This window comes from Stegostoma tigrinum, chromosome 4, assembly GCF_030684315.1.
Source record: "Stegostoma tigrinum isolate sSteTig4 chromosome 4, sSteTig4.hap1, whole genome shotgun sequence".
In the NCBI taxonomy this organism is placed as follows: domain Eukaryota; kingdom Metazoa; phylum Chordata; class Chondrichthyes; order Orectolobiformes; family Stegostomatidae; genus Stegostoma; species Stegostoma tigrinum.
The window spans coordinates 4127149-4151325 of NC_081357.1; the positions used below are offsets into that span (position 1 = coordinate 4127149).

A 24177-nucleotide genomic window follows, 5' to 3' on the forward strand; every position below is an offset into this window, starting at 1 on the left:
TGTCTGTAGGTGGTCTGTCCAAAATGTTTTTAATCTGTGAACCTGTGTTGTCCATGTCGTTGATGTGGATGATTTTGGGCGGTTTTTCTTGTAAGGCGATTCTTTTCTTTGTTCTGGTTTTTGTTGTTGTATGGTTGTATGGTAATGACTTGTTTCAGTGTGATGTCCCTTCCTGGCTGGTTGTGTTGGACGACAGAGTTTTTTTGGTGCACCATTTCCCACTCGTATTTGTGGACGCAGCTTTGGGCATCGTTGATCATAACCCTTGTCGCTCTGCGGCTATTTATTCAGCTGTTCTCTGTGCCTGTGGATTTTTGAAAGGTGGGGTTTATATTTTAAACTTGGTGGTAATACCTCTCTTCTGAGGCATATGTGCAGGAAGTATATTAGTTTGCAGGTCGTGCTCAGCCGAATGGTACTTGTCTCCCATCTGCAGGCCAGTTTGGGGGTGTTGTGCCTATAGGTGTTTAAAGTTTTGAAGAAGATTTGTAGCTGGGGTTGTGGATGAGGTTGTTGATATGCTCGCTGAGCCGGTGGGTTTGGTTGCAAACATTTCGTCACCCTGCCAGGTAACATGGTCAGTGCGCCTTGTTATTTATGTGTCTCAGTTTGTTGGGGTGTTTGCAACCACTTCTGTTTCTGTTTTTCAGTACTTTTTTACAGAGGGTCTAATTCAAGTTCCACCCTCAGGCTACAGTCTGTGCGGAGTTGGCACATTCCCCGGTGTCTGCATAGGTTTCCTCTGGGTGCTCCGGTTTCCTCCCATAGTCCAAAGATGTGCAGGTTAGGTGGATCGGCCATGCTAAATTGTCCGTAGTGTTCAGGGGTGTGTAGGTTAGGTGGGTCGCAGGAGGACGGGTCTGGGTGGGATTCTCTGAAGGTCGATATGGGCTTGTTGGGCCAAAGGGCCTGTTTCCTCACTGTAGGAATTCTATGGTTCAAACCGAGGCATATAAATAACAAGCGGAAATTAGCACTGACGCTTCACCAGAGGCGCACTGACCATGTTACCTAGCAGGGTGACGAAACGACTGCAACCAAACACCCGGCTCATTGAGCAAGTCTACAACCTCATCCACAACCTGAGCTACAAATCTTCTCAAAAACTGTAACTCTGTGATTTTTTTTACAACCCAGTAAATATCCGAGTAATTCAATTTCTTCCAGTTTCTTTCACACTGTCCTTAAATGTAGACATGTATTCCATACAATAGCACACTCAGCCACTCAGTTCTCACTGCACAGTTCCCTCAACTGGCTCCCGCATTCCCAAAATACCCTGTACCTCTCTCTTTCCCTCTGTCCCTCTCTCTGCGCCCCCTGTTCCTCTTCCCCCTCCCTGCCCGACTATAAAACTTATACTCTGCCATTCAATAGGATCATTGCTGATCTGGTGTTCCTCACGTCCACTTTCCTGCATTTTCTCTGTAAGCTGTGATTCCCTTTCTAATCAAATACCTGCGTACCTCCCCCGGCTCCCTCAGGGACAAGGATGACCCAAGGACTCTGAAACCCCATGCCCCAGAGAGGTGTGAAGACAAAGACTCTCAACCATCTGAGCGAAGAAATTCTTCCTCATCTCAGTCTTAAATTGGTGCCCCTTTATTTTGAGACTGTGCCCTTTGGTCCTAGACTCTCCCATGAGGGGAAACATCCTCTCATCATTTACCCGGTCAAGCCCTTTAAGAATGCTATATTAGATTACCTCTCATTTTTATAAACTCTAGTGAGTAGAATCCCAACCTATTTCACCTTTGCTGTTGTTAGTCTCTCCATTCCAGGTTACATCTAAATGAACCTGGGCTGAGCTGCTTCCAGTGAAATGATTCCTTGAATAAGGGACCAAATCTGCTCACAATGCTCCAGAGGTGGTCTTACCAACACCTTGTATGGTTGCAGTAAGATTTGTCTACTCTTATGCTCCAACTCCCTTGAAGTAAGGGCCCACACTGTATTAGTCTTCCTGGTTACCTGTTGCACCTGTGTGCTAGCTTTCTGTGTTTCGTGCATACGTATCCCCAAAACTTGAATCTCAGCATAAGGTTAGGCCATTTAGGTCGACAGTGTGACACTCCAAAAGTGCTGAATCTTTGAAAGTCTCTGTTCCAGAGGATTTGGAGACTCAGTCATCAAGTATGTTCAAGATTGAGATGGATAGGTTTCTATAAATTAAAAAGACAAGGGGAGATGAGTCAGTGCTATGGAAAAATGGTGCTGAAGTAGAAGATTTTGGAGTAGAGGGTGGACAGTGAGAGCCTTTTTCCTCAGATGGTGATGGCTAGCAGGAGGGGACATAGCTTTAAATTGAGGGGTGATAGATATAGGATAGATGTCATAGGCAGGTTCTTTACTCAGAGTAGTAAGGGCTTGGAATGTCCTGCCTACAACAGTAGTAGACTCGCTAACTTTAAGGGCATTTAAATGGTCATTGGATAAACATATGGATGATAATGGAATAGTGTAGGTTAGATGGGCTTCAGATTGGTTTCACAAGTCGGTGCAACATCAAGGGCCGAAGGGCCTGCACCACGCTGTAATGTTCTATGTTCTATGATTAACCATGATCCCATTGAATGATGAAGTGGACTTGAAGGCTGATTGGCTTCCTATTCCTATTGCCTTTGTTCTAACAGAAGGAGAGGTCTGTTCAGTTTGTCTTGCTGAGTTCAAGATAAAAAAGCTTCAGCACAGAGTCTGTTTTCAGCATTAACACAGTGAGGAGTTAGGATCCGGAATGCACTGTCTAACAGTGTGCTGGAGGCATTCTCCATCGTGGTTTTCAAAGGAAATTGGGTCATTATTAGAAAAGCAAGATCTTACAATAACCAGTCCAGTCTGTCTCCGCTTCCCTAGCTTGTTCTTCCTCTCACCCGTCCCTTCCTCCCACCTCAAGCCGCACCTCCATTTCCTACCTACTACCTCCTCCCGCCTCCTTGACCTGTCCATCTTCCCTGGACTGGCCTATCCCCTCCCTACCTCTCCACCTATCTTCTTTTCTCTCCATCTTCGGTCCGCCTCCCCCTCTCTCCCTATTTATTCCAGAACCCTCTCCCCATCCCCCTCTCTCCCTATTTATTCCAGTTCCTTCTCCCCATCCCCCTCTCTGATGAAGGGTCTAGGCCCGAAACGTCAGCTTTCGTGCTCCTGAGATGCTGCTTGGCCTGCTGTGTTCATCCAGCCTCACACTTTGTTATCTTGGATTCTCCAGCATCTGCAGTTCCCATTATCACTCTTACAATAATGTGTGTGTTTATTAATCATTGACTGACTTAACTGAGAATCCGTGCTGGATGTTAACACGCTTTCATGTTCACCTCATCAATTTCTCTCTACCTCTGCCTTCACCTCCATCTGTTGCTGTTTCCTTGTCTCCTTTCATGTCAAAATCTCTTCCTGTTTCTTTGACCTTTTCTAATCTGCTGTCTCATTCTCTTTTCCAGGATCAGTTGATGTATGAATTGCTGCAACAGTCTCTCAGCCGGTCTTAACTGATGGAAGCACAGATCCAGTTACGGAGTTTGTTCCTGTTGCTTTCCCTGTGCTGCAGTCTGGAGTCTTTCTGCACAGGTTGTAGTTGCTGTAACATTTACAGGAACTGTTGAATATCTTCGTGCATGTCTCACTGTGTGAGCTGCACTTCCTGAGTACGTAGTTATTATTAGAAGAACTGCGCTTTCCCGACTTGCTTCCTGCCATTTGGGTCAGACTTGGGGAGTCACTTTGAGGAGGGGAACATGGCTATGATCATGTTTCAGATTATAATGCCTCAAAGAAAATTGTCCACTGGGGTAGTAAATCTATTTCTAGGGTTTCCCCTAACGTTACTGTCTGCCTTCGTAATATCCCCTCTTGCCCTCTGATGGCTACTTTGTATTTTATTCCAAGACCCAGGATATTGAAGAAATAAAGCAGCTTGTTTATTAAAAAGGACTGTCTGTTTGCCTTACATTTGGAAAGGGAGTGGATGGATGAGAATGCTGGAGCACTAACATCTTTGAAGTGAAACACGTGTGAGGTGATTGCTGTCTGTGCTTGCTGGTGAGCTGCAGCTACCTGTCATCTCTCATCTTGCTGTAGATTTCCCATACTTTACTTTAGCTGGAAAAGCTCACAGCAACAAGAAAGGACACTATGACTGAGCTCCTCATGTCTGGAAAATGCCAGCTGATGTCATATGTGCACTAACTCTTCTTCTGCTGGACAGAAAGCTCTATCCCATCAGATGTGCGTGACGTAAAAATATCACATTGTAGGAGACTGTAACAACTTCTCAGCATCACCGGGAAAGCCTTTTTGTACCAGAGCTCCAACAACTAACCTCTAGAGTAGACCCAGAGCACAATGAGTTTTTGAACAGGCAGAGCCACAGTAGACATTCGCTTTAAGAAAACTGCAGAGAGCAGCAGACTCTATCTCACTTTGCTTTGTGGATCTCTGAAAAGCAGTTGACCCAGTGAGCAGGATGATCTTGTACTCAGCGAACCTCCGAGCATTAGCTTCATTTAATGATAGGAGAGAGAGTGGCTGAGTGGTATTTTCCTTCACTGGTACCTGAGACACTTAGGCTAATACTCCTGAGAATATGAATTTCAATTCCCATCCAGGAAGATGATGAAATTTGAATTCAGTAAAAATCTGGAATCGAAAAGTTGGGCTAATGGCAGCCATGTAACCACTGGTGATTGGTACAATGACCAATTCAGTTCACTGACGTCCTTGAGGAAAGAAAATCTGCTGTTCTTTCCCAGTGTCACCAACAGATTAATCTTTAATACAGTTATCTCCATGAAATGTCCAGTTACTGTTTAGAGAACATATTAAACAGGCCCACAGAGATGGCTGCTATAATGATGTACTTGAAATGTAAATATCACATTGTTACTTTTCTTAATTATTGATTGTGGGCCAAAATGGGAAAAGGACTGCCTTAAACCAAGGATTGTGGAAGGAATTACTGTACTTATAAAAGCAGTTTACTGGAACTCATTGTTTACACTGTTGATTTGATCAAGCAGTGATGGAAAGATACCTAAACAATCATGGGTGTATGTGCAGAATGAGTTACACCCAGAGACAGATTGCTGATTGGTTTGCACAACCTGGACCACTTGTGGAGGCTGGGAGTCATCAGCATAGCAACTGCTCTGTGAGTGAGTGAGCGAGTGAGCAAGCGACAGCCAGCCTGTCTGTCCCCACCCTGGCCACAATGGAGCCAAGGCCTAGTCCCTCTCTGTCTGTGTAGTGACCTGGAAGATGACCATCCTCTGGTGATCTAATTGATATGCTAATTGCCCTGTGCCTGCTGCAAAGAACCAAGAAACCTGGAAAGAATAAAAATGTCAGAGATCAGAAAGACCTGGAAAAGCAAAGGGGACCCCTCATTGAATCCAGTGGATTCGTGTTACTGAACTGTTTCCCTAGTATTCTCTCCCCAACCATAACATGTCCGTCATTCATTGCGTCAGTCTGTATATCATGGGCCTTGATAATTCATAGTTTTGTTTACTTGTGGGTAGAATGTATTTCTTTTGTAATTAATAATAATTTCTTGGTAAGTGCAGAACCCTGCTCAGTGTTTTCTGTTAACCAGGGTTCGTCGGACAGGAAAACTGGGAACTTTTGAGTAATTGAATTCAATCTTAAAGTTTTGTGATGACTCCAGGAATAGCAGGACTTGATTTCCAGTGAGACCCACATTCGGTTCTCTTTGTGATTGAGGTAGTGGGCATTTAGATGTGGTATTAGGAAAAGTGAAGGAAAGCAGTAGGTTTTATGCTGTAACTAACACGTCATTGGAAACAGCAAAGGATATCCTGAACTGTTGAAGACAGTCTTAAGTAACATCTGAAAACTCAGGTTGATTTAACTGGAAGCTAAAATATTGCCTGAAAAAACTAGGAAGATGGAAATAATAGTGGTTTATCGTGGCATTTGGATTTGTGAAAATACAAGAGCCCAGGTATTCTGAGTGGTGTACTTTGGTATCAGTTAGCATTGGGTTACAGTTAAAGCAACTCAAGGGTAAGTAACAAAGAAAATGCTGGAGATTGGGCAACAGGAAAGGGAGGTGGAATGTGAAAGGAAGAAAATGATCAGAAAAGAGAAGTGGAATTAAGAGGACAGAAAATGGGAATGAAAAGACTAGAGAGAGAGAGAGAGAGAGAGAGAGAGAGAGAGGGATGAGAATACAAAATATAAGCTAAAAATGCTGAAGCAAAAGATGATATGTGTGACGTTAATGCAGGCTGTGGTGTGGAGAATTGACACTATGATTTACATGCCAGTAATGAAAGGTTTACAATTGCACAGGCCCAGAAATGATGTGGAGACAGTTTTCATGGCATTGACAAAACTAACAGACTGAACACTGCTCATGCAGAGATAATGGGAACTGCAGATCCTGGAGAATCCGAGATAACAAAGTGTGGAGCTGGATGAACACAGCAGGCCAAACAGCATCTTAGGAGCACGAAAGCTGACGTTTCGGGCCTAGACCCTTCATCAGAAAAGGGGGATGGGGAGAGGGGCGGAGGTGGATTGAAGATGGATAGGGGAGAAGATAGGTGGAGAGGAGAGAATAGGTGGGGAGGGGATAGGTCAGTCCGGGGAGGACGGACAGGTCAAGGAGGTGGGATGAGGTTAGTAGGTAGGAAATGGGGATGCAGCTTGAGGTGTGGGAGGAGGGGATAGGTGAGAGGAAGAACAGGTTAAGGAGGCGGGGATGAGCTGGGCTGGTTTGGGGATGCAGAGCGGGGGGAGGGAGATTTTGAAGCTTGTGAAATCCACATTGCTACCATTGGGCTGCAGGGTTCCCAAGTGGAATGAGAGTTGCTGTTCCTGCAACCTTCGGGTGGCATCATTGTGGCACTGCAGGAGGCCCATGATGGGCATGTCGTCTAAGAAATGCAAGGTAGAGTTGAAATGGTTCGTGCCTGGGAGGTGCAGTTGTTTGTTTATTGTGAACTGAGCATTGATGCGCTTTGCAGAACACCTATGTGGAAGGTTCAGATAGGAGTGACAGTAACCAACAATCTAAGAACTTGAACACTCTCAACCCTCTCCACCTCAGCTCCATTGATTGGGGGGGGGGGGGGGGGGGTGGTATGTCCTATGGCCTGGACCAATTTGTGGAAAATGGGACACTACACCAGTGGTGGGGAGATGGTGGGCCTGTTTCGGAGAGATGGGGATGGACAGCTGAGGAAGAGAAAGGGAGGAGGGAGCTTCAGGATGGTACTGAGGGATCAAACACTCACACCTCCTTCTCCAGAGGGACTGAGCTCTCATTCTTCCTCCTGGAGGGACAGACAGAGGGACCGAGGGACCAAGCTCTAACTCCTCCTCCTGAGGGATGAATCAATCACGGTCACACTTGTCTGTCATTTCCTGTTGGGGCTGAGGTTTTCATCACCTGTTAGCTCCTTCCTCAAACATTGTCTGGTTCAACGTTACTCCCAGTTGTTTCTTGGGTCCTGTTCTGCCCTCAGAGTGCCTTCTTTCTATTGTGGAGGAATGGAATGGCAGCCAGTTATACAAAGCCATTACCTATTTCCAGACAATTGGAAAATGTCCCTTAACTCTGCCAGTATTCCAGACCTCTAGTGCCTGATATGAATTGGAAACTGAAAGCTTTGAACAATGCCTAGGCTGTGTATTGCTTACCACGTGATTTCTCTGAAAACAGAAGTACAAATTTGACTCATGCTGGTTAAAACAAATAACTGGAGAGAAAATAAAAGACACATCGAAGCATTTAAAAGTTAGATTATCTTTATGGTCTTAATTGCTAGATAAATAGGCTTTTTACAAGGTTACCTAGCAACAGTCTTGATATTTGGTTTCTTTTTGCCACAGATGAGGGTTCAGTCAGCAGGGCTACCTTTCTTTATGCATGAGTAGGACCAAACCCCTAAAAATGAACCAGTATCTCTAAGCAATATCTCAAAAGTGCACACCATCTCAGTATTATCTAAGAATCAGAGCTAGTTCCAGTAATCAATACCTCTGATTTCCTCAAAGCTATACTGTTAACTTGAATTAAGGACCTGTTTCTAACTGAACTGCAAGTCAAACTGAAGACCTTTTGTTGCTCAGCAATTGGATTTCTTCATTCACTCAAGGGTTAGGTCAGCAATTATTGCCTATCACTAAATTGCCCAGAGGGCAATTCAATTAAGAGTCAACTACTCAACCAGAAAATCAAAAGCAAGTGTTGGAAAGCAAACCTTCCTACCTGCTCCACTCAAACCCACAAATGCTCAGGGGATTGCTCATTTCCCCCCCCGCACGCATATAAACCTCTGCAGAACTGCATTTTGCCTTTAATAAAGTCAAAAATTGCACTTAAGGCAATCTGGTGAGTCTCCTGTTTGGCCAAAAGTGTAGAGAGAGAGAGAGAGATAGATAGTGCCCATTTTGATGACTAAGATGTTTACACTTTTAGTATGGTTCATAGACCAGTGGGCCTTGACAGCTAACAGTTCTGAGAGTCTTCAACATTATCAAATGTATTAAACTATCGGCAAATGAGTGCAAATCACAGAACAGCAATTGAGCTAATATTTCATACTCTGCTGAATAGATAGCCTTAGCAGCAAGCAATAAAGGGGGAAATTAGCTAAATTGGCTTCTCACTAGCCTGAAGGAGAGCTGAAGAGAGAACAATAGAGATTTCATTGAAGAAAAAAAACAACTTTGAAAAACAGTCAGTTAGACCTCACTGCTGATATGTAACAAGTTGTGATCAGTTCACATGTTCTTGCATACTCACAACTAAGGTTTAACTGGGCTTAGCCAACAAGCATATTGAGAGAATACATTTGTAGCAGGCCTGCTGGTACTGGACAGTAACAAGTTAACTATTGTTCCAGTATTTCCCTCTGTCATTGAGCATCTTCAGCTGTAGATGGGGGTGGGTGGTGTGTTGATAATGGAGAACTGGCAGAATTACACGCAGTTTTACAACCAGACTCTAGCTGCACACATTGTAATAGTTCAAACCGGATGGTCAGCCTGGTCCAAAATAACGTGGTGTTCATTAACTTTGTTAAAAGCAGGGCTAGAAATCCAGCTTACAAGCCCAGCAGGCCAAGAGATTAGGTAGGTGTGGTAATGGAATACCTCACCAGCTTCAAACTCCAACAGGCTTTGGTCCCAGCTGTTCATTATGGCCTTTGAAAGCATCCAAAGGATCTGTTCTTCCAGAGGAAGTCTGTCCCAAGTGCTCTTCATTGGATTGGTGCTCCATTCCTTTTCACAATGATTCACATCATTTGTGTTTCCAATCAGGGCCACTTGAAATATGAAGTAACTTGAAACAGTCTTAGTGCATTGTAGAAGCATTAGCTTGAGGACAAGCCCTGCCCTTGACCTTTAGACTACAGCAGTAATTGTGTAAGGTCCAAAAGGGCATTGAGAAGCTATAACAAGGAAGGGTGGGGGGCACACAGGTATGAGCAGGTCACTGGATCAGGGGCCTTTGTTATCCTGGCATTTGCTACCACTTGTAATTCCTGGTCATCCTGCTATAAAAGGCAGCTACTACTAAAACTGGAGAGGATGCAGAAAAGACATCAGCATGTTATGGTAGTGGTGGCTTTGTGTTGGAGCTAAAAAGGAGAGATGGGATAAGCTAGGGACTTCCCATTGGAGGCTGGAGGTTAACAGGTGACCTTCAGGTTTTTTTTTTACTTCCCAAAAAAGGTCTGAGGGGTATGAATAAACAAGTGGCATAAAGGGATCCACTTTTAAATGCCCCCACCCTAGGCAAAGAGCAAGATTTAAAAACAAAACCAAAAACTTGCTAGGTGAAGTGTTAACTGTACCTGCATCAAGTCATTTGGATAGGTAAGTGACACTTGACAACTTCAATCAGGAAATGTCCAATAGGTATACAGGCTAGGTGGGTTAGTAAAGTTAAATTGCCCATGGTGTTCAGGAATGTCTAGATTGGGTGGGATGCTGAGGGTTGGTGTGCACTTTTTAGGCCAAAAGGTGCTGTTTCCACACTAGGGAAACTATTGTTTCTATGTATTGCCCTGGAGACTCAAAATGGAGGGTGGTTTCCCTAAGCCAACTCCATGACATTCTGCCAAATGCCCCAGATTTTCCATCAAGCACTATGACAGCTTGGCTGGTGGTGGTGAGGGGAAGGTACACCCAAGACCCTTGATGCATGTCAAGACTCTAGTATGTAATGCTGTCCTTGAAGTGGCTGCAAGGAGAGGGGAGGAGACTGCCAGAGAGCACCATTTGATGCAGGAGTCTCCCTGCATCCTAGGGATTAGCTCAGAGCAAGTGAGCATCAACTGTCCTTGGACAAATCAACTTGCTTAAAAAGCTGCTGTTTGGTCTGTCAGTACAACGGGGTGACCTGAGGCAGGTGTTGCAGACTAGCACATTAAAGTGCTCAGGACTGTGGTGAGGGTTGCACTAAAGATTGAAGCAGCTACTAAATTGGGAGGGGGGGTGGAGAAGAGAAGAAACACTCCACTAAAAGGTCTTTCTGCACAAAAAAGTGACCCCAGTTAAGGAGGACCTCTGTGCCTCAAGAGCATGTAAATAGCATCATCTTGATCAATCAAGAAATGCCTTTGTATTTGTAGTAACTATATAGAGGAAAGAGTCAAACTCCAATGATTATCTTGTTTTTCCATATGCAAGACAGAAGCAAACTGCTTCAGTAAGTGTGCAAGAAGACTGTTATATACAGCACATTCAAATTGTAATCAAGTTCATAGCTAATCCTTGTGGAGTGGTGACCCTTGCATACTGATGCAGAATGCACCAGGCTTCTGAAAATAGCAGTGCCTTCCATCTTGAACTGGTAGAAGAAAGGGCCATGAAGTCTTAGGATACATAGTTACATTGAAGATTAGGTTGGGATAATGGGACCATCTTGGAGATAGGAGAGATTTTGAAGATGGTCTCTGGACTTCTTTCCAAGGAGACAATAAAAACCCAAAAACACCTGAATGCTATAAAGCAGAAGCAAAACAAAATTGCTAGAAGAGCTCAGCAGGTCTGGCAGCATCCAAGAAAGGAAAAAAGTTAACTTCCTGGGGAAGGGTCACCAGACCTAATACACAACTGATCTTTTTCAGATGCTGCCAGACTTGCTGAGCTTTTCTAGCAGTTTTTTTTAAATTGAGAAATATGCTGTAATGTTACTGGTACCAAGAACTGACAAGCCAAAAAATAAGTAGCTTATGGATCCAAACTGCATAGATACATTACAGTGAAAGCTTTATTAACTGTAAAATGTGAACAATTTGACAAGTGGTAAACAGTAGCCATAAATAGCTTCACAATATTAATGCACAGAAGTAATCTTTTGCATAAAATTGGTTATAGTTGAACTGATCCTCAAATGCAAGAGAAATCAGCAGTTAAAACTTCAGTTAGATTTAGCAATGAAACTGATCTGAGTAGGCAATAGGCCCCATTTCAATCTTGTGCTGAAGAACTCAGCTCAATACTGACAAGATTCCTGTAATCTATCTCTTGCAGGATCAGGAAGCTGTCATTTTTCTTCCTAAAAGAGCTTCCATTAGAAACCCATCCCAATCTCAATTAGGTGCTTACAAGTCAAAAGCTGACACAGAGGCTTCTGCCTGCCATCATGTTTGCAAATTCTGGTACTGGGAAAGCATCAAGGTGAAAATTAGTTTAGAAGCAAAACAAAAATTTAAGCCACAAATATTTTATACCCCCAGGTGATATTTAAGTTTACATTGGAGCTTGGGTAGAGCAGGCAGATAAACCACTTATGGTGAAAGGATTTTGCCAGTGCACAGTTTGTAGAAAAAACACTTGAATACATTGTTCTTAGAAAATACAAGATCTGTATGAAAACACTGCAATTAACCTAGGTGAACCAGCTTGTCAGTTCCCAGATCCATTTTAGTCTTGTTTGGCATCTTTCACACTCCTTTTAATCCGAGAGTAGGGGCTGATTGTATCATCCATGATGAAGTCATACAGCACTTTCACCCAGGATGAGTATTGTGGCAAGGTGTCATAAAAGTCAGCAGCAATTTTCTTTACCTAAAAAAGGAAAAAAGGGCCAAGTTATATTTTTCTACACCTGAACAGTACAAACTAGGAAAAACTGATAGCCACTGTGGTGAACTACTCCAACTTCAAAATCATTTCTTTCCTTGGCAATATCTGGCAAGAGCACAAACTTGCCCACATCCATTTCCTTTGGAAAAGGAAGTTGCTTGGATACAGCTGACAATTGTGGAGATGGTGGTGGGATGCAAATATTAAAACATCAGATTGACATTTTCAAACCCTAGGATTTGATTAAGAGCTAGATTGCAAGTACTTCTCTACCTTATTCCCCTTGTACAATTCATTCTTGGGGTGGGGGTGGGGAACAGAGTCCATTTGAAGAGATTCACTGTTTAGAAGCAAGAGGGCCAGCAGCAGAGGAGCAGGAAAGCTGACATTTTGGACCTGGACCCTTCACTGTTTAGATGCAATTGTATAGTCTGGCAATCCCATGATTGAGAATGCAAAGCTAAATAGCACTGTTCATGTCCTGTTTGGCAGAGCTTGAACATTCCAAGGGGACAACAGATTTTAATCATATGCTGCTAGCAATGCCCATGGGGAGCCAGAGCCAGAGCCTAGTACAGCATATTTAATTAAAATGCAACTCTGGTCCAGGACTTGCAGGTTTGATCTTAATTGGTTTCCAGTCAGACAGACATGAGTTAGTTGTAAATTAAGTGCACTGTACAGCTTTTCAAACAAGTTGAAACAAACACTAGGAATGAATACAGTTCAGGGTTTACCGACAGCTGCTTAAATTTAAGTGGATAAAATCTAGTTAACTCACTCCATTGTGGAGATCCTCTGGACTTGATCAGGAGGCCTGGGTTCTGTCTCCCTTTTCAGAAGTGGACTAAAGCCTCACTTACAGCACACATGTTGATTAAAAAAGTGAACTCCATTATTTAATACCAGGCATACCAAACGGTCACATTAATGCAAAGTAGGACTATTTGCATCAAACAAGTGATCAAGCAATCCCACAGTCAGATCACGACTGTTCTACAGTCCTGACATCCAGTAAAACTGGAAGACAATTAAATCGGAGGCCATACCTCCATAAAAAACCAATGCCAAGCACCCAGCATATTTGTGCAAGACAGGGCTGAAGCAAAGTTTTCAGCCAGGGGTGCAAAGGGAATGATCAATATTGATCTCCAATTGTCTCCAGCATCACATCTTCAGCCAAAAAAGTTCACCCCAGAGGCATTGGATACTGCCAAGACTGTGCACCCCGACAACAGTTTTCACTGGAAACTTAGTGGCAACAGGTCAGTCAGCCCAACAAGTCGTGCCCCTCTGGAGAGCATCCCACCCAGACGCATTCTCCTACTGCCACACTTCCTACATAAAACGCACTAACCTAAAAACTGTCCATACTGTTCAAGGATGTTCTGGAATGGCCAATCCATCTACCCTGCATATCTTTGGACTGTGGGAGGAATCTGGAGCACTTGGGGAACCTACATAGACAAAGGGAGAATGTCTGTTGAGGCTACAGAGTCACCTGAGGCTGAAAGCAGCACCAGGGACCTGGTGCTATGAGGCAGTAGTGCTAACCACTCAGCCTGCCAAGTTCTGAAGCTTTGGGCTCTAGAATTTGCCATTCCACTAGCCAGTGGGGCAGAGATAGCAGGAACTGCAGATGCTGGAGAATCTGGGATAACAGTGTGGAGCTGGATAAACACAGCAGGCCAAGCAGTATCTTAGGAGCACAAGTGCCAGCTGGCACAGTAGTCTTCTTGTAAGTACATTCAGCCTAACCAACTTGCACCCTAGGTTGGGAGAACATAAACCCCAAAATAGTTAGTTTTCCTGATGCTACCTGGCCTGCTGTTCTTCCAGCTCCGCAGTGACCACACCAGCCTACTTGATCAGTTTTACAAACAGTAGAAGGGGGTCAGTCCTGCAAGGACAGACTCAGGTGATGCCTGGTTTGGGGTTCACCCATCACCTGATTTTGTTACAGCCTTAGTTGAATAGTTTAAATAGATTAAAAAGCTGAATGCCAGATGAGTCAGTTGCAGCCTTTAGACATGAAGGCTGATGCATGTGATTGAATGTAATCAGCTCTACCAAAAACTAGAATTAGTGGTCAAGTGGAGTCATAGCTGACGAGATGGTTCCTCAAAATGAAGTGTGCTAGGCCTGACCAGCTTCAGGTGATCTTCCCAGCCTCTCCCACTTCTGACTTTAATGTCAGAATGTTTGTACAATATTCAGCACCACAACACCTCAGATACTAAAACAGTCCATGTTCAAATGGAACAAATCAGACTGGACCTGACAAGTGGCAGAGGGAATCTAACCATTCCTTGACATCTAAATGTTATCACTGAATCCCAAGTTCTGGGGGAGCTACCACAGACCAGAAACTCACTGCAAAACGTGACAAGATCAGGTCAGGGGGCTAGAAGCACTAAGTGCAACTCACCTGACTGTCCAAAGCCCATTCATCTACAAAAAGGTAGTTGGATGGAGGATGCCCCACTTATCTGAATGAGTGCAGCACCAACAATAAAAATCAAACAACTCAATATCAGAGGACAAAGCTACTGCTTGCTCAAGTGGTGCCACATCTACAAGCATCACTCCACCACTACTGCTGAGTGGTGTCCTAAATGCAGTTTTAAAAACAGCACTTCGAGCATTGACCACTTCTATCAAAAGTGACAACCAACAGCAGATTAGGGGGACCATGTTCCCTTCCAAGCCACTCAATCCTGAAAGAAACAAGAAACCTGCCGCACAGGAACAGGCCCCTCAGCCCTCCAAGCCTGCGCCAATCAAGATCCTCTGTCTAGCCTGTCATCTATTTTCTAACAGTCTGTATCCATTTGCTCCCTGCCCATCCATGTACCTGTCCAAATATATCTTAAGACACTAATGCATCTGTGTCTACCACCTCCACTGGCAACACGTTCCAGGAACCCACTGCCCTGTGTAAAGAACTTTCCATGCACATCTCCCTTAAGCTTTCTTCCTCTCACTTTGAACTCATTACCTAGTAATTTGAGTTGAGTCCCCCACTCTGGGGAAAGCTTCTTGCTATCCACCATCTACCCCTCATGATTTTGTAAGCCTCAATCAGGTCTCCCCCCCAAAATCTGTCTTTCTAATGAAAATAATCCTAATCTACTCAACCTCTTCATAGCTAGCACCCTGCATACCATGAAACATCCTGGTGAACCTCCTCTGCACCCACTCCAAAGCATCCACATCCTTTTGTTAATGTGGTGGCCAGAACTGTACACAGTACTCCAGATGTGGCTGAACCAGAGTCCTATACAACTGCAACATGACCTGCCAACTCTTGTACTCAATACCCTGCCCAATGAGGGAAAGCATGCCATATGCCTTCTTGACCACCCTATTGACCTGCGTTGTCACCTTCAGGGAACAATGGGCCTGAACACCCAGATCTCTTCAATTTTCCCTAGGACTCTTCCATTTACTGTATCGTTCACCCTTGAATTTGATCTTCCAAAATGCATCACCTTGCATTTGCCCAGACTCAACTCCATCTGCCATTCTTTCACTTTGCTAGGACAAAAATCCTCATGATCCCTCCTAAGGGAATTGTGGGTCTACTTACAGACCATGACTGCTGTGGTTCAGAGTTGCTCACCTTCACAGAAAGGTGGGACAGGGAATAAAATGCTGTCTTAGCCAGAGGGGTCTCCTGAGTCTGAGACCAGAGAGGGCACAAAATTCTATAGTGAAAAGTGGTTTACAGAAGGCATGAATTCCCCTCCACTCAGGAAGTGGTAGCAAGTGCAACATGCTGCCTGAAAAAAAGGTAGTGGAAGCTGATACTTCATTTAATGTCTGGACAAATACTTAAATGTTAGGGCACAGCAAGATCTGCACCAAGTACGGTCAAATGGGATTAGTGCAATTTTGTATTGATGGACCTGTTTCTATGTTTAATACTGGTTAGATGGCAAACAAAAATGCTGGTTGTTCACCAAGCTGACTTTTTTGTGCAATGTTCTGCTCCACTTCTTGGGGCATCCTCAGTGCTGTTGAATATGATATACAAAATACATGCAGTAACTGAAGCAATACATTGGACAGACAGGCAGGAAAACTTGCTGTTCTGATGAGGTGGTGTTCATGTACCCTGGCATACCAACTCTTCCTTGTTTCTGTTCATTCTGACAAAGGACAGAGTTTAACTGGGACAAAACAAAAACAAGCATGATTTTCAGCTACTGGTACCATAAACATGTTGCAATAGACTCCTATGTACCACAGCAGCAAATCAGAACTACCCACCAAACCATCCATTTGGAATGGAGCAGAACAGCACAACAGGTGTCACCTAGACAGGGGACCACATGCACACCTGGAGAAAAAAGTCTAACATCTCCAGCAAGTGGGGGCTCTAACTTAGGCCTCTAGGTTGGAGGTGCTGCACTGAGACTTTAGTTGATCAGCACTGAAATACTTGCTTATTTGGCCTCACCATGCATCTAGCTTGGAGCACCATTTGGGGGTTAAAATTACCAACAGCATTAGGAATTTGAGGATCAAAGACTCAAATTCTAGATTGGGAAGCTTGGGTCAGTTTTCCTTTCTAATGGAAAGACAGATGATAGAAGCAAAGGAGGATGGCGTATGGGCAGAAGTATGAATATTCCAAACAAGAGGACAAGTGGCTGTCAATGCAAATACACCAAATTGCATTGTGGAAGGCAGGGTTAACTAATGCAATGGGACAGGAATGTATTGACATTAGGTGGAGAAAATGACACTAGGTACAGTACTCTAAACAATAGCTGACTTACTGCTTGAGAACTAAGATCGGCTATGACGACAAACAGGAGGGGTGGTAATCTATCATGCAAATTAAATCTCTGCCAGGATAATGGATCAACTGCAACCCATTTGGATCAGCTATTTAGTAGCAGACATTAGCACCAGGTCACCTAGTTTAGTTGATTTGTCAATATTGTGCAACTCTGGGACAGCATCTTTATGCCCTTATAATAACCCTAAGTCAAGCATGAGAAATACCCATTTCAACATCCAATTGAAAACCCCCAAAAAGATTTTTTTGAAAGTAACCAGATGACCTGTCTTTAGCTCCAATATTCTTATAGTGGCTAGTACCAATGAAGGGAATAAGATCTTTCAAACAGCCACATCATGCCTCTGGCAATTATTTGCCTGTATTATCAAACCTACCCAAAGATACAGCATGTTTGTTTTAACTACAGAACTTCAAAACATGAAGATCAGGTCATTTCAGCTTATTTAAAGCTCTGGCCTTGCAAAACAGCTGTACAAATCTATGAGTACTATGTTGACTGCAAAGTGGACTTGTCAAACAAGGCTTTTGTGCAGAGAACTTTGGTGACCCAAAAATCTATTAGTAACTACATTGGGTTCTGATACTTGGGCAAGCAAAGTGTTTCAGAATGCTAAAAGACATTTCCCAGTTAGACCTTTTAATGGGAATTGCTTCCCTGCTGAATGTATAGACCAGACCTGAGTTAGAGGAAAAAAGTTAAATCAGAATTTAAAAGGGTACTCACTTGAGGAAGCCGACATCCTGGAACACTAGGGAAGTCATGGTGTTCATTGTGATATCCTACATTGAAGGTGATCATATTAAGGGGCCCATAATAGGAGTAGGTTTCATGACCTTTCAAAAACATATAATGTTCAGCAATGAAGTGCCCAGAAATGGGATGCAAGCCCATACCAAGGAGAGATCCTGATAACATGTACACGATGGATTTCATTCCCCAAAAGTAATAAACCAGCAGGTTAAATGTTAGCTGAACAATCAGATTGGTGATTTCCAGATAAGTGATGGGTTTGGGGTTGATGCATAGTGGGCGAATAGCATAGAAGAGTGGCTGCAAGATGACCCAGAACAGCTTCCTGATTCTTGTGCAGAAAAACCATCCCTCAAACTCTGTGGGAATGTCCACATCAATACCATCCCCACCCATGTAGCGGTGATGATCCATGTGATACCTCTTGAAGGAGATAGAATATGGTAGACCAACAGGAAGGTTTGCAAACATGCCAAAGTAACGGTTCAACAGTGCATGCTTGTTCCCAAAAGCAGCATTGTGAGAAATTTCATGGATAGCCAGTGTTATGGAATGGTTGACACATCCACCAAATACATAGGCCCAGAAAAGCACCCACTTCCACTCTAAGTCTTTCACGAGGTAGAAGGCCAAAAGCTGAATTGCTACCATCAGTGCGACAATCCATTTCAGGTTGGGATCTGGGCCCATCAGCAACTTGATCTCAGGGTATTTGGCTGCAAGACAAGAGAAAGGCCAGTTAGTGGAAGCAATGTGGATAATTGCCAGTCCAACCTCCAGTTAGTGATTAAACACCCTAGAGTCAAAAGAGGGGGGGGGGGGTTGCTGGTGATTGCCAAGGAGTTCAGAGTTGCACCTAGGTATTTGATGAGAGATCAAATCAGTGGTAACCTCCATCTTTTCCTCAAAAGGTTTTCACTAGCCTTGATGAGAACATGCAAGGATCAACACCCATCTTACAAGATGGAAACAGCAAAAATCGGGTTTAAACGTGAGAAACTTCTCCCTTTCCAAGTGATTGAAAAAGTATCATTAATGGGTTGACAAAGCAGAAAGTTGTCACACTGATCCAAGACAGCCATGAAAATCAGTTAATCCAAATCTTAAAGCAAACTCTGGCTCTTCAAGCTTGCTGTCAGCTGGACTAAGGTATTGATTCTTAAAGTGAGCAATTTACTATAGGAAAAATCTATTAGGTCTAGCACTACTGTGGAAGGAACAGTTGTCTAGTATGGCTTCTTCAAGTCTTCTGAAGAGCCTAGACTAGCTTCCCCTCAGAAGCTGCCAGATCAGGGTTTCTTCAGCAGTTTAGTTTACTGCAGTCAATTAGCAGTGCTAAGTTTCAGGATTTGGACTCGGGAACAGCAAGCTGCTACTACTCGAGAAGCCATCCAAGAATCTTAGAGCAAATATTCTACTCGAGAATTGTCATGTAACAAGCCAATTCAACCCTGCACCTGCTCCAGTATTTAAAAAGTGGCTGATCACATTTTGGCCTCAAGTCCATTTTCCTGCTGGCTTTCTAAGCCATTGGCCCATTAAAGACTGCCTTCAAATTTTATTCAGCATCAGCTACATCCTGGAGTAGTGAATTTCACATGATCCTTCAAGAAGGAATCTCTTGTTTTAGTTTAAAAAAATTTACCCTGAAAAAGATGACCTCATTTTCTACTCTACCACCTACTCACTTCTCTAGCATCCCAGGAAAAAAGGGACAACCTAGAACATCCTTTCTGTACCTACTTGGTCAATCCATTTTAGCAGTTATACTCCAAAACCTTACTCTGCTGAACTTCAGAGGTTCCAAGCCCAGATCCCTCATCTTGCATCTAATCTCCTGACTTACCTTCAATGCAATGATATCCCTCAGAGACAAGTGTACAAAATACTCCAAGTGAGGCCTCATTAATACCATGTACTGTTGCTACTTTTGGTATTTATTGCTAAGTGACTTATAAAATTCTATTGGCTTTCTGAAAAAGTTAGATGCCCAACTTATCCTTGTTAATTTTTTCACTTTAACCTATCCATAACCATTGGAAGTTTAATTTTTGGCAGCTTACTTTCCTATGTTAGTACCACTGCATGTTTGGTTTCTATTCCCATTTGAGAGTTGTTAATGCAAATTTAAAAAGAAGGTGTCAGAGTTAGAGAGGAGTGTCTTGAGTAGACTGTAAGAGGTAGTGGTAGAAGTAAAACTTCATTTGAGAAATTGACAGATACGTGGATGTGATAGGTATCAAGGGATACAGGCATTGCTGGCAAGTGGGGCTAGTTTCATTATGGAAACTGGCTAGCACAGCCAAGTTGGGCCCAAGGACTTGATTCCATGTTGTAGATCTGACCGAACACTAGCACCCTAACTACATCTTGTTAACTGGAGACCCATTTATCCCAACTTTGCACTGATTAGCCAATTGTCTATCCACAGTAATTGGCCCCAATCCTTTAACTTCTAGAAATCCAGACAAATTGGATCTACAGGATGCTCATTGAAGATGTAACACAAGAACAAAGAACCAAAATTAAGTGATTCACTTGTCACGAGTTTTTATTGCTACTGTTGACTTTTGAAAAGTCTGTTATTACTTCCCTAATTGATTCCAAAGTTCCCAATGATGCTGTAAACTGGTCTAGACTTTCCTACATTCTGCCTCATTTCAGGGAGAAATTTCTTTCAAATCCATGGAAATTTGGAATATAGCCTGCAAATCCAGTACCTTTGCTGCCACTTCCTTTCAGAAGGTGCTAAGTCTGAAGTCAGTTTTGATGACTTGTCTGCTCTAGTTCTCCCCACTTAACTCTAGTCTCATCCTACAAGAGATGATTGTTCACTTTAGCTATTTTCTCACCTCAGAAGATTTTGCAATTTCTGAGAGAGTGTCAGAGTCCGATAGTATGGAAGGCAGCCCTTCAGCCCATCTGACCAAAATGCCCATCCATACTAACCCAGTTTCCCCACACTTTGATAAGGGGCATATCCTTCTAAACCTATGTACTTGTCTCAATGTCTTAAAATATTGTTAGTGTACCCACCTCAACTACTTCTAGCAGTTCATTCCATATGCATGCCACTCAGTTGCCCTTCAGGTTCCCATGTGCTTTATTTACCCAAGTAGTCCCTGGTGAAGCATTAGAGATCAAAGAATCTGGAACATTGCCAAGTAATGGCAATGACACACCAGCCCCCAAGCTCAATTCAAGAAAGAAGCAATTTCTGCTACAGATTGTAGAGGGAAGTTAATCCATCTTTAAAAGCTGGTAGGTCAAGAGGTAGTGTTGCAGATGGTAGAAGCAGCTGCTTGTTCTGACTTGTAGAAAGTAATTCAATTTGTTTTATTGAAAGTTTAATACTGATTTGTTACCAAAAGTCTGATGGTAACCCATAAATAGCCAGGACAGTTAAATGGCTGGAGGAATTGTTGACCAAGTGGCCAACTTTCAATAAAGACTATCAGTGTGGGAGGTGGGTGGCAGGCAGATCTTCCATTTTTACTGTAATAGCCCCAAAATTGGGGGGGGGGGGGGAAGGACAGTGCTGCCAAGTGATTTGTATAATCAGTTACAGACAACCAAAGTCAGTATGGCAACTGATTGACTTCTAACCAAGAGAACAGCTTTGCATGTGATAGACAGAAAAACAAGGTTTCCTCCCTGAGTCATACAGCATGGAAACAGGCCTTCAGCTTAACTAGTCCATGCTATGTTCCCAAACTAAGTTAGTTCCACCTACCTGCATTTGGCCCACACATCTCAACTTTATTCATGTTGAAATCTAAAATGCCTTTTAAATTGATTGTATGACTGTACCTGCATTTACCACTTCCTCTGGTAGTTCATTCCACACAAGCCAAGTCATGGATGTCCTTTAAAGGATCTCTGCCACTTTTAAAGTGGCCCTCTAGTTGATCTTCCCCACCTAAAAGAGGGAACTCCCTTGCTATTCACTTCTACAAGGTCACCCCCTAGTGTCCTATAGGGGAAAAATCCCAGCCTCTAACTCAAACTCTACATTCCTGGCAACATCCTGTTAAATCTCTAAACACTCTCCAGAGGAATATCCTTCCAGGATGATCATAACTACACTACTCTTGAAAAAGCCTTAATGTCCTGTACAACCTCAACAGGTCTCAAAATGGAATAAACAAAGAAGGCAACTGTGCTAAGTGCCTTAGCTAGCTTGTCTGCTAATGATGCAGACTGCAAAGAATTGCACCTTAAGTCACTAGGTATCTGTTCTATGGTACTCCACAGGGCCCTACCATTGACATGGACAAAACATGCCCAGTCTCCAGATTGCAACACCTTGCATTTTATCCAAATTCAATTCCATCTGCTACTCATTTGCCCATTGATCAAGATCTCCTAGTAGTCTTAAAACATTCTGCACTGTACTATTGCAACAACTTGTTGCATCTGCAAGCTTATAATCACATCTCCTATATTCTTGGAAGGTAGCTAGGTATTCTCCTAGTAACTAGAGTTGTTGCCTCTAATCTGAGGGCACCATTGCAATATTGCTAATAGCATTGTTCTTCTCCATACATAGCCATCTGTGCTTTTTGTTGGGCCTGTACACTAGTACAGACACTGAAGGGTGTTCCAATTTCAGCCAGTGATGCACAACTCTTTGCTGGCTTGAGTTATTGACTTGCTAGTTTAAGCTGACTGGGCTTTTACCATCTGTACAAGAGATGAGTTTAAAAAAAATCAGGCTGAATTTGGTAAAACATCTTAAAAACAGCCTTAAGAACCAAAAGAGAACTGCAGATGCTGTAAATCAGGAACAAAAAAAAAAAGAGTTGCTGGGAAAAGCTCTGCAGGTCTGGCAGCATCTGCAGAGGAGAAAACAGTAAAATGTTTGAGGAAGGGCCTCTGGACCCAAAACGTTAACTGTTTTCTCTTCTGCAGATGCTGCCAGACCTGCAGAGCTTTTCCTAGCAACTTTAATAGCTGGCTTAAATCACAGTTGATTAAACAGTTCATTAAAAGGAACAAAGCAGATGGGATCTACCCAATTTGTTTCACTGGCATCTGATTTGTTTGACTATAGGAAAAATTGAGAGCCAACATGGGATTGTTCCTACTATGCCAGAAAGCACAAAATTCCCTTGTGAAAAGCTATTAAGCTCATTTGTTGCCAATGGAACATTAAATTTGATCCCCTCCTTTGGGAAGATAAAAGCAATTATACAAAATGAGCATTACATTCAAGTGTCTTAAAACCCATTTCAACTGTATTACATGATACTTAAGAAAACCAGGTTATCAACATTATAGGATTAGATGTTAAAACCTATATAATTTAATATAAACTAGTACACATTCCACAAAACCAGAAAGTTGCAGAATCAGGAATAGAGACCAAGAGAACTGAAGGATTTTAGTGCTTAAACCAAATGAAGCAGACAGGTTCTTGGAGTAGCAAGTGTAAAATATTGCTAATGCTACACAGTCTCATCCAAGGGAGAAGTGACAAGACTCTATCATGCAGAGGAGGCCATTCAGCCTATGAGTCTGCACCACCCACAAGAGCATCCACCCCATGCCCTAGCTCATTTCCAAATTCATGAAGGGGCAAATCATGCTTTTCAAAAAGCAACTCAGATGAGGCACTAAGAGGCAGGGATAAATAAAAAGGGAAAGGAGTCAGTCTGGATTTCCTGATGTTTGAAAAGACCATGCTACTTAAGTCCATGGTGTTAGAGGCAGTGTATTAGCATGGATACAGAAATAGCTAAAAGGGGGTATTCAGTGTTTTATAAAAACAGCCAGAAGGGATCTGGTCTGGGGGTCATAATTATTTCCAATGTTAGTGACCTGGAAGAAGTATTCCACAACCAGGTTTGCATGCAAGAATAAGTAGAAAGGCAATGAGGATTGACTGAGCAGGTAGCAAGGAACGTGAGAAAACAAGGTTATGCACTTTATGGAGGGGGTGGAGGAATGATTTAAAATAGAAATAAAGCAGGGGGTGGAGAAGAGGATTGGAGCCCAGTGAGACAATCAAAGAGTACTAAGTTCAATAGGGAAGGCAAATTGAGTGGCAGCTAGCCAAAACAGGATGAAATACAAGATTAGGGGTGTTTGGCTAAAACTGTGCCATACACTAGTTACCCACATTCTACTTGTGGTCTAACAGGTTTTGGGCCCCTTACCTAACAGAAGATATTTGACACTGGAGGTAATCTAAAGGCAGCTCATTAGGCCAATTTTGGGAACAAAGGGATGTCCAAGGTGGAGCCCATCACTGGAATTAGATAAAAGTCTTAGAAATCCTTAGGTGGGATGCAGAGAGGTTGTTCAGTCCTAGACTCCAAGTGAGCGCACAAGTTTCAGAATACTAGTCACCCTCAAGGGGGAATTCCTGATGCTGGTGAATTGGGAATCTTACTGGAGAAGTTAGTTTACATACAAAGGCTGAGGTAGGCAGATTTTTAAAATTGGGGTTTGAGGCTGGGAAGAACAAAGTTTGGGGTTGATCATCTGAATGGTGGAATGACTAGAGAAGTGTGTTAAGTGGCCTATTTCTAATTCTGTCATAAGACAGAAG

General features: G+C 43.0%; 2 protein-coding genes across 5 annotated transcripts in view; one reads left to right on the forward strand and one right to left on the reverse strand.

The window, feature by feature from the left end:
* The window catches only part of nvl (nuclear VCP like), an 87413-nt gene extending 83505 nt beyond the window's left edge, over positions 1-3908 (forward strand). For all 4 annotated transcript variants that reach the window (XM_059645718.1, XM_059645719.1, XM_059645720.1 and 1 more), the window contains one exon: positions 3441-3908. In XM_059645718.1, coding sequence (XP_059501701.1) covers positions 3441-3488 — 48 coding nt within the window. In that variant the 3' untranslated portion in view covers positions 3489-3908. The remainder of the gene's footprint in view (positions 1-3440) is intronic.
* Positions 3909-11227: 7319 nt separating this feature from the next.
* Positions 11228-24177, reverse strand: part of degs1 (delta(4)-desaturase, sphingolipid 1) — a 35885-nt gene continuing 22935 nt past the window's right edge. The window contains exons 2-3 of the mRNA XM_048530541.2: positions 17598-18340; positions 11228-12045 (exon numbers count right to left, since the gene is read on the reverse strand). Of these exons, the coding sequence (XP_048386498.2) occupies positions 11902-12045; positions 17598-18340 (887 nt within the window). The 3' untranslated portion in view covers positions 11228-11901. The remainder of the gene's footprint in view (positions 12046-17597; positions 18341-24177) is intronic.